Source organism: Triticum dicoccoides, chromosome 7A, assembly GCF_002162155.2.
Source record: "Triticum dicoccoides isolate Atlit2015 ecotype Zavitan chromosome 7A, WEW_v2.0, whole genome shotgun sequence".
Lineage (NCBI taxonomy): Eukaryota > Viridiplantae > Streptophyta > Magnoliopsida > Poales > Poaceae > Triticum > Triticum dicoccoides.
Genome location: NC_041392.1, coordinates 183,080,440 through 183,091,416, shown reverse-complemented (window position 1 = coordinate 183,091,416; position 10,977 = coordinate 183,080,440). Strand labels below are relative to the sequence as shown.

The following is a 10,977-nucleotide window of genomic DNA, read 5'->3' as shown; positions in this document are numbered from 1 at the left end:
TAAAATTTATAGCAAACCACTCATCAAGCATCAATGAGTCAAGAGAAATCTCTCATGACAGGTACAGAGGTACTGTATATCTCATATGCATATAACAGTGCAAATAACATCTCATAACATGCAGTAAGTTAGTGATGAATGGCTGATGATATCGACATGGAACCAAGACTAATACGCCTTGCTTCTGCTACTTCTGCTTCACTCAGGAAGAGCTGTCTGCTGGCTTTGATTCTTCGTCCTTCACTTTAGTAGGGGTCATACCATCGCTGCCCATTTCAGCCTTGAGGTCATTGATGCTCAGCTCCAATTCATCAATTCTTGCACCCATTTCATCTAGTAAGTACTGGTTAAGGATTATACAAAAAAGCAGGGAGGCATATGTAGACAATAATATCCTGTTGCTCATATCAGTAAGTGCGCGAAAAGTGAACATTTCAAATTGCTCTAAAAGTGAACATTTCAAAGGGAGGTAAATGGTGTGAATGCTGATAACAAAGATGACATTATTCAAAACCACTAGTCCCTAGTGTCACTTATAGAAATGGTCCCATACACCAACTCTAACATGATATCAAACGATATGAGTGCTTGTTCCATATTTTTAAGAAGTTAAGAAACACTAAAGAAAGAAGATTGCAGTCTGCAAGGGTTTGAAAGTTTGCACATGGACTACCCTCCTAATTAAATGCACAAATATTAAAGATTCTCAGTTACTATGGGAATCTGGATCATGCATTTGCACTATAATTTTCCATTACAAATGGACAAATCACCGACCTAGTAGAACATGAGTTTATTTGTCAAATGCTCACCTGTGATTGAAAATTCATTATCTAAACAAACTGTGACCGGAAACTGAATGAAATAAAAATAAAATAAAATGCAAAAATGAACTGATTTATAAGGATATTCTTCGTGATGATGTTCTCTGACATGGTTTGGAACCTGGTTTGCTGCAAAGGAAATCACAGATTCAGTAAAAGAAAAGTAGGTGGACTTATACACACAGTGCAGTGCAAACAAAAGTAAGAGCTTACCATCTGAACTAGAAGATTTTGCACCTGCAAGCAGTGAGCAAAAGCAAAAGATGAGCGAGAAATACACATCAAATTTACAATCTATATGAACTCAAAAGTAAGATAAAATACATACAAAAGCAGTCATGTCAGCTGTGCTCTGGGCCGAGCCATCCGAATCCTGTTCGGCCTGCAATTGATAAGGCACATATTGAATGAATAAATTTGCTAAAAACCTGTTTGACCCTATGGCCATGAAATGGACTAGAGGAATACTGCCACATCCCACAGGCATCACAAATTCAGAGGCGTCCAATCACAAGTGATTATGACTGTCCTGCATGATGCCGCACAAAATTTGAACCTTGTTAGACGAGATGGCTGATGCGGGCGTTTCGCATGTTCGCCCAAAGTAACCTATTTTTCCCAAACGGCGGCTACCCCATAATCTTTCCTACTTATGAAGATTGAAGTTGGTGGTGAGTTCACATATAAGCCCAACATCCTTTTCAAATAAACAAATACACGCATCTCCACGTGTGGAACTAGCAACCTTCCAAGAGACATACTCCCTCCATTACACAATGTAGTGCTTCCTCTATCCCCGTGCTTCAACTTTGACCGTAAATTTAACTATCAAGACCGATTGCGGCGGGAGCAAAAATTATATCAGTGAATTCGTATTCGAAATAAGTTTTCAATTATATAATTTTTTCTCCCGCCGCAGTTGGTCTCGTTGGTTAAATTTATGGTCAAAGTTGGACCTCGGGAAGTGCGGGCGCACTATATTTTGGAATGGAGGGAGTATAAACAAATGTGCTTTACTCACATGTGGGATCTATCATAAATAAACAAATACACTACTTTCATGTGAGACCAACTTTTTTGTTAAGGGCACAAATAACAAAGACAAGAATGTGTCTTCAACTCAAAATCGATCTTGGTTTTCGTTCTCTTCACAAGCTACCGTGGTCATTTAAAATTCTCTAACGCTGCATGTCTCTCACCGTATTTTTGCTATCTTTTCTAATCGTAAATCACACAGCGGTCATAAAGGACGCTAACGTTATTTCACGACCTCTAAGCCAATGGTTCCGTGGCAACTCACGGGCATCGTGCTAGTAATCTCTACAAAGCGGCTATAGGAAGCGGAAGCTCCAGAAGGCCGGCAAAATCGCAAGCGCTAGAGATATCATCGAGTTCGAAGCAGGAAAGTCCCCGGAAGAACCGGTGGAGATGACAAACACCAGTCTCTTCTTCGGGCGATCCACAGGAACCCTACCCGGCTCGCCGCTAAATCCTCAAACCGCGCTCGTGGCCTCGAGGGCCGTGGGTGAGAGGGGAGGAAGGGGGAGTCGCTGACCTTGATGGGGATGCCCCCGGAGTTGGAAGACGCCATGGTCGACGGCGTCGGGAGGCGCCGGAACAGATCCACTCGTCGTCAGTCGGGGTTGGGATTTGGGGATTCTCGGTAAGAATGTGTGGGGATTGCGGCGAAGAGCGAGGTAGTGGACCTGCTCGGTTGATCGAGAAGGCTTCGGCACGCGGCCGGCCTGCAAAGGTTGGGTGAGGCTAAATTAGGTCGTTTCGGGCTTAGCTCTGGCTTCAGCCCACGGCCCACCTGCGAAGTATTTTCCTTTTTGCGAGTAATCAGGAAGTTTTATTCAACTTCAACCGGGTTACAATCGGCCAATACAAGATCGGAGATGAAGACTAGCACCCGTTGCAACCAACAAGCGGTGCTACAAGCCATGCCATCATAATTAGCCAGACAGTGTGCTCCCCTATTTTGATCTCTTGCTAGCTTTAGAAGTTTAAACTCCCTAATAACCACTAAAGAGTTCTTAATCTCCTTAACTAAATTAACAAATTGCGACTTGACGAGCGAAGTTTCTGACAAAGAGGACAAAGCTTACCATAGAATCAGATTGCACTAGAATCGGCAGACTAGACCATTGGATAGCAAGGTTCATCCCTTATAGTGTTGCTTGAATTCCGGCTTCCAGGGCATTGTTGAAGAAGACGATCACTACAAGCAGCGGACCATCTTTCCTATGCCGTTCCTAAAGATCATGCCCGCCCCTGCGAACCATCCTCGGGGTTAAAACAGCCGTCGGCCAAAAGTGCCAACCAGTGCATCGACGGTGGTAGCCAAGGGGGTACCGATGGTGGCGGCCTTGCAACCTGTGTTGGGCCGATGTCTACCACATGGGATTTTCCTTTTTATAATTTCCTTGATAGATAGATTCTTGATGTTACTAATCGAGCTAAGATAGATGCAAAAAAAGTCCTTTGTCACTTTAACTCGTGAAACTTCTTTTCCTGTGCATCAAATCATTTTGCAGGTTCGGTCTTTGCTAGAACCAGCAAGCGAGGGTGCTAGAACCGACGATTAGGGCTGTTGGAACCAGCAACGCCTAGCACGGCGACACGAGGTGGAACGCTGGGAACAAGATGTTGTGACAACAGACAACGCTGCCAGCAACCATGGGGCGACGGAGACGCGAGTGGTGAGGCTGCTACCGCTTACGGTGAGGGGGCTGCGACTATGAGCACGCCATGATGCAACGGTCTTTTTTCTCCCGTGCGTGTTGGGGGCAGAACATGAAAGTGGACAAAAGGTATGATCAGATGGTTAGAAATCACGGGATCGGACGTTGGAGGAGGTGACCGGCCTGAGCTATGCGCCGGCGGACCGGCGCCTAGCGTCGGCCTTATGCTTGTGAGGACATATTGAATTGAACTGGAGTACAGCTTGCCTTCTTTTGACGTGAGCGCGCGTGGGCATTTTTGGAAGGGAAATTTTGACAAGCTCGCCTGATGCGTTGGTGTAGAATCCTGTAACAACACTGATCTGTAGTTGAATTAAAATTTCAGCGTGTCATACATGCAATGTGATGTTGCCGGCGTTAAAATTTCAAAAATCTGTTACATAGACAAACTTGGTTCATGACACAACTGGTCGGCTGTTGTCCCTCATAGCACAGCCGAGAGAAGAATTTTGAAGAACCTATTTCACATATAGTAGATGTTCATGTGAGGCTAGGCAGACAGGAACCCGATCGACGAGTCTAACTGGCCATGATATGAAGCAGCAGCTCGTTCCACACATCGATCGGTCCGGGTAAGCACCAGTGCAGGCAGTCGATGTCGAAGCCGCCGTGGTCGCCGGCGCCGTGTCCGTACCGATCGGGGTGCCCGTCCGGACGCCGCAGCATGATCCGGGTCACGTCCATCAGCCTGAGCCGCACGCCGTTCTTCCTCGCCTCCTCCTCCGCCGCTCCGAACTCCTCCAGCTGGGCCCTGTAGAACCCGCCCTCCGGCTCCTCCATGTCCGCCGCCTCGTCCCGGTCGAGCGGCTGCGTGTCCGGGCACTCCCCGCCGTCGAACCACCCGCCGTTCGCGTAGTGCGTCGGCGCCACCGTCCGCAGGATCGCCGTCCCCTTGAACCCGTCGAGTCCCGCGAGCGCCCGCAGCACGGTGCGGAACGCCGCGCGCTGCGCGTACCGCGGTGGGAGCGCGGTGATGTTGCCGTTCGTGGTGCCGCAGCCGTGGCAGCCGACGGCGCGGCCACGGCGGTAGTACACGGCCGGGCGCGCGAACCAGTGCGACGCGGACACGACCACGTAGTCGTGCTCCTTGGCCGCGGGCATCCACCGCTCGTCGGGCTCATCGAGGTGGAGGTCGCTGGGCCCGGCGAACACCTCCCCATGCCGGTCGGGGCCGACCGCCTCGGGCGGGCCGCTCGTCAGGCGCCACCGGACCTGGAACGGCGTCCAGAAGAAGGAGACGGCGAAGTCGTGCGCCGGGAAGCGCCAGTGCTCGAACCCATCGGCGCTCCGCCTCGTCGGGATCTCCGCCTCCGACAGGGTGCACATGAGGGAGGTGACGTGGCTGCTGGCCAGCGAGTCCCCGACGAACAGGATCGACTTGCCCCGAACGATCCGGAAGAAGCGCGCCGCGTCGAAGCGCGGGAGCTCGCAGCCCGGGCCGCCGTCGGGGCGCCACCTCCACTGCAGGAAATCGAGGCTGGGCCTGCCGTGCTTCATGCAGTTCTGGTAGTCCTGGATGAAGGCGCACGTCGCGTTGGTGTAGTGCGGCCGCGCGCCGGTGGGGTCGCGGACCCACTCGCCCAGCGTGGTATCGCACGCGGTGGCGCCCATGCCGTGGGTGTCGGCGCCGGACGACGAGGTGGTGTTGGGCGATCCGAGAGGCCCGAGGAAGAGGAGCCAGAATGTGGCGGCTGCGAGGAAGAGGAGGGCAGCGAGAGCGGAAACAGGTGTGGTCTTGGCAATGGCATGGCGGCTCCGGCGAACTCCGGCGAGGAGAGTGCCGAGGGAAGGAATCATCGGAAGGCTCTTCACGAGAAGTACACTGGTTCTGGTTCTGGTGTTTATGGGTCTCTGCTGCAATCCAATCCAATCAGAATGCTCAGCCAAGTAAGAAGCAGGTGCTTTAGAACTGAACCATAGCATATGATTTCGGTTCTAATGTGAAGTAATTTTAATCAGCAAACAAGTTGTGGGAGGTTGCCATCTCCATTGACATCGACAAGTCAACCCAAGCCCCATGGGCTCAACATGGACGAGATGTGCGTGACCCAGACGTGGTGACCATGTGGGCGCGGCCTATATGGTTGTAATATGCATGCACGAACGTGGCCGCTTGCGGTAGTATATTTCTTGGTCGATTAATATATAGTTTTTGTTTAGGGGGGCACGTTACCCACATTAGTCGAAATTGCAAGAGAGAAATGCATATTTCAACCTCAAAATCATGCACTTTTATTTCCTGCCAATTTTTTTACCAATTTTTGTGAACTTTCAGAATTCCAGTTTTTTTTAAAACATTTGTTAAATTAAAGAAAAAAATACATATAATTCTGGGAAAGTTTCAGAGTTTTTTGCTTAAAATAATGGAAATGGCCGTCAAATATGATTTCCTGTCCAAAATTTTCCCAATATTTCCCAAACATTCAAATTTTCAAAAAAAAGGGGACAAATTGTGTAATGAAAGAAATCAATACTAAACATTCTGGAAAAGTTTCAAGAAAAAAAAATCTTAATAATGAAAATTACCGTCAAATTGCTTTTTTGACCAAAAATTTGGCAAAACAAATCTAAAAAACCAAAGTTTTCAGACAAAATTGAAACAATTATGTAAAAAATTGCAAAACTTTCCTAGAATGCTTAGTATTATTTTCTAAATTTTAAAAGTTGTTTGAGAAGTTTGAAATTCAAAAATTGGAAAATATTTGGTAAGAAAAAGAAATTTCACGGTAATTGTCATTATTCTAAGCATAAAATTATGAAACTTCCCAGAATTTTTATTACTGTTTTCTTGATTCTATAGATTTTTCTTGGATTTTCTAAAAAAAGAATTTTAGACAATTTTGGGGAACTTTTTCTGCAAAAAGTGAAACTTGACGGTAGTTTTCATTATTTTAAGCAAAAAAAAGCTGAAACTTTCCCAGAATGCTAAGTATTGTTTTCTTTATTTTATGATATTTTTTAATTTTTCTGGAATATTGATTTTTTTTATGAAGTTTGGCAGAAATGAATTTATGCACTTACATGGCTAACCGGCTCGGCGGTCAAGGGGGTCAAAACCACATAACAATTTTCTAGGGGCGCAAAGTAAACAATATTGATAGTTGGAGATTGTGTCATAACCTGTTTTGAAGTTTAAGGTTGCAAATTAAACTAGGGCATGAGTTTGATGTTGAAATATGCACTTCTCTCAAATTGCAGTACTAATTAGTTTGAAAATATAGTACAAATTGTAAAAAAATACAACGCCCATTTCTTTGCTAAAGGAGTCTACATTGTACATCGTCTAATTTATCTTACCACCTCTGAGCCACGTCGTTTGGCCACACAGCTTCCCTAGAAAATGGTAAGTCTGTCGTTGCCAATATCTAAAGATATCTATCATTCACATTGGTATTGAGATTCGTGTGTCCAACTTGAGTATAATCATTTGAAAAGTTGATAAGATTCATATGACCTTACATCAGGTTGTGTCACCTTTATGTCAGAAGAGAGAGCGGTATATTGGAAAGGACCCGTGCATACATTCTCTTTCCCCATACTCAAGACCTGATTTAATTTCATTGTCATATTTTAATGATTAATATCTTTTGAACTAAATCTTCGTTTTGAAATCTAGAACAAGATCAATATTGGATATATTTGAACTGATTTTTATTTCTATTGTTTGAATTATATTTGAAATCAATTTCATAAAACATACATTTCCACTATTTCAAAAAAATTTGGATGGTTTCACTATTCAATAAAATGATTTCAGCTATTCTGTAAATGTTTTATTATTTAAGATAAGGTAATTTCCACTATTTGACCATTTAATTATTTCAAAAGTTCCATTTCAATTATTTTGAAAGGTTATTTAAATTTTTGAAAGGCCATTTCAATTTTGGACCGCACTGACTATCAACTATGTGGTAGTTAAGCTTAACCACTAAACACCTTCCTCCTCCTTTTACGTGCACTTCTTCTTCTAATTACAAGCATACATGCACTCGAGAACAAAAAAAAGTTGGTGTCATTCCTGATTCTTTTTATTTTGAAAATTTAAAATATTTTGCAGCTCAAACCATCGGTACGATGCAAAATGCATTTTCACATAAAATATCCGTAGCGACGAGATCTTCGAAACTACATGCCATGTTGGCATGTTTCAACGACTTTTATTGGGTAAAAAATTACCGCGCCTAGGCTACATAAGTTACCATGCCTGTAATATGTAAGTTATTGTGCTATTTTCGCTGAAGTTGCCAGGGGCATAAAAAATGGCTCCCCCATCCTTCTGCACATGCACATGTATATATGCGCTAGAGGACTAAAAGACTGATGTCATTCTAGATTCTCCTGATTTAGAATTTTTTTAAAAAATTGCAGCTCAAACCGTCAATCCGATTCAAAATCATTTTCACCAAACAAAACCATTACGGCAAGGCCTTCAAAATTGGATCCCATGTTGGTATGTTGTTTTTTTGTTCGAGTCAAAAACTTACCACGACTAGGCTAAGTAAGTTACCATGCCTTTGGTGTGTGTATATTATAATATTGTTTGCACATAATTTACGGAGGGGTATTTTTCACCTCCAGGGTAAAAAAAGTTACCACGATGTCCGTCCTGAAGTTAACATATCCGCGGTGTGTATATTATCAAGGTATTTACACAGAAGTTGTCGGGATATGTTTTTCAACAGTTTTTATCCACAGGTCAAAAGTTGCCATAGTGTTTGTATGAGTTATCAGCTCTATTGTGTGTATATTATCATACTATTCATACAAAAGTTATCGGGTTATGGTTTTAACAACTTTTAGCCTCGACCAAAAGTTATCATGGTGTTAGTACATGAGTTACCAGCTCCGATGTGCGTATTTATTCACATAGAAATTATCGGGGCTATGTTTTTTTAGCAACCTCCCCCCATTAAAAGTTATCCTGGAGTTTTGTATGTAAGTTATTAGTTTTATGGTGATGTATATTATCATGCTACTTACACATAAGTTACAATAGTTTTTCTCGGGTCGAAGTTATCGTAGTGTTTTTACATAAGATATCATGTATGTGGTACGTAAAGTAAAATCTTATGTGTACATAATTTAGGGGTATATTTCAATAAAAAAAATCTTGGTCAAAAATTACACAGAAGTTACTGGAAGTTTATGATGAAAAATCCACATGAAGCATATGGAAAAAAGAAAAAAGAGCAGTTCAAATTCTGTCCACACATTATTGTTTCCTAGGGTAGAGAAAACAAGTAGAACGTTGAAAATGAAAGAAAATCTACGAAAATGAATAAATTAACATTTGGGAACAAGAAAACAAGAAAACACAGTACGAACAACAATAAATGTAGGAAAAAAAGGTACGTTGGCAAAAATGGAAAGAAGAAACAGAAGAAAGCCTAACTTTTGAAAAAAATACAATAAAATCAATAGCAAAAAGTCCTCAATTTAGACATAAACGTGATACATGAGAGTTGGTGCCAAGCCCTGGTAGAACGAAATCAGCGCTTTAAGCCCCCGTTAACGCTCCCACCGCCCGTGGCCGTGAAGTGGGCCGGCCGAGCAACACGCCCAAAAAGCAAACACGAAAAAAGGAAGTGACCATCAATTCTGATCGTTATTTGTCTAAAAAAAATCAATTCTGATCGTTATATGGGAGAAGTGGGATTCAAACTCGGGACACCATAGTCGACAACCACTAGGCCGAGCTAACTTAGATGTTTACTAGCAGGAAACAATCCTATTTGACCCAGTATAGATTATTGGAAAAAAGAAAACATCAGTTCCAAAAAGAATTCACAAAAGAACCGACAAATTTGAAAATAGTTCAAAATTTTGAAAGGTTCACAAAATTAAAAAGGTACATAAATTTGAAATGGTTCACCCAAATTGTAAAAAAGCTCTCGAATTTGATTTTTTTATGAATTCAGAAAAAGTTCGAGAATTCGAAAAAAAATCAGCAGTTTGGAAAAAAATCATGAAATTTAAAAAAGGTTCACGAAATTGAAAAAAGTTCAGAGAAAAGTTCACAAGCTAAAAAGTACAACAATTGAAAAAAAGTTCACAACTAATTAATTCACAAATTTGAAACAAGTTCATGAAAATTGGAAAAACTTCATGAAATAAAAAAACAAAATGTCAGGAAAAGCTCATGCATTTGAAAAAAGTTCATCTCTAAAGAATTCAAGAATTTGGAATTTCACAGTTGAAAAAAGTTCACAAATTTGAAAAATATTCATGAAGATTGAACAAAGTTCACAAAAGCTGGAAAAAAATCACGATCAGAAATTTCATGCATTTGAAAAAAGTTGAAGGCCTAAAACCTTCATGAATTTGAGGAAAGATCGCAAATTTGAAAAAGTTTGCGAATTCAAAAATATATGAAAATTTCAAAAAATTAATAAAACTGAAAAAAATCACAAATCTTTGGAAAAAAATCCGCAATTAGAATTTTTTCATGAGCTAGAAGTTCATGCATTTGGAAAAATTCACGGCTAAAAATTTCATGAATTTCACAAAAGTTTACGAATTTGGGAAAAGTTTGCTTATTAAGAAAAGAAAATAAAAATGAAAAAAATCAAGAAAGAGAAAATGAAAAAAATAGAAGACCAATCGGCCATACAGAAAAGAGAAAGGAAAACCAGACTGTGAATGCATTATTATTTTTTGAGTTATATTTACCACACAAGAAGCGGAAAAAGGAAGAAAGTGGGCACAACTAGTAAGTAGCCCTATTGGTTAGGGTTGCTTGAACTAAACCTAGAGGGATGGAGTACGACTCCCATGACGCGCATGTATTTTTTGAAGGTTAAAAGAATGAAAAAATTGTAAATGAGCCGAGCCCATGACGGAGGGTGTGTCGCCGGTTTGTGTATAAACCTATAGCATATCGTTTGGCAGCCCAACTCAAACGCATCGTTTGAGAAAAAAAATCGTGATGCGTACGGTAATTTTGTAAAAAAGAGATGGTGCGCCACTTACTTTTCCCCTTCATATTTTTTTTTTCAGAAGACTGGCCAATTATTTCAAAAGATCCATATCAATATTTTCCAAAGGCCAATTTCAAATATTTTTTAGACTATCGATTTCAATTATTTAAAACTACTGATTTCTAAAAAATGAAAGATACATTTCAATTATTTCAAAAGATTGATCTCACATATTTTAAATGATCAATTTCAATTATTTCAAAATTCACATTTCAGTTGTTTGAGAATGTCATTTCAATAATTTCAGAAGATCCATTTCAATTATTTCAAAAGACATGTTTCAATTTCAAAATATCGATGTCAATTATTTCAGAAGGTCATTTCTAATTTTTGAAAAGACCCATTCATTTTTTTTCTTCAATAGATCCATTTCATTTATTATTTGGAAATTTTGGAACAGATTATGTCAAAAGAGGGGAACTAGTTATTTCT

General features: G+C 41.4%; 1 protein-coding gene across 1 annotated transcript; it reads right to left on the bottom strand.

The window, feature by feature from the left end:
* LOC119330091 (heat shock factor-binding protein-like) lies at positions 1–2,531 on the bottom strand. The gene is made up of 5 exons (XM_037603201.1): positions 2,380–2,531; positions 1,153–1,206; positions 1,038–1,061; positions 911–953; positions 1–336 (listed from the first exon to the last, which is right to left on the bottom strand). The coding sequence occupies exons 1-5, from the start codon at positions 2,413–2,415 to the stop codon at positions 203–205; spliced, it is 291 nt and encodes a 96-aa protein (XP_037459098.1). The 5' UTR covers positions 2,416–2,531; the 3' UTR covers positions 1–202.
* Between the last annotated feature and the right edge of the window lie 8,446 nt (positions 2,532–10,977).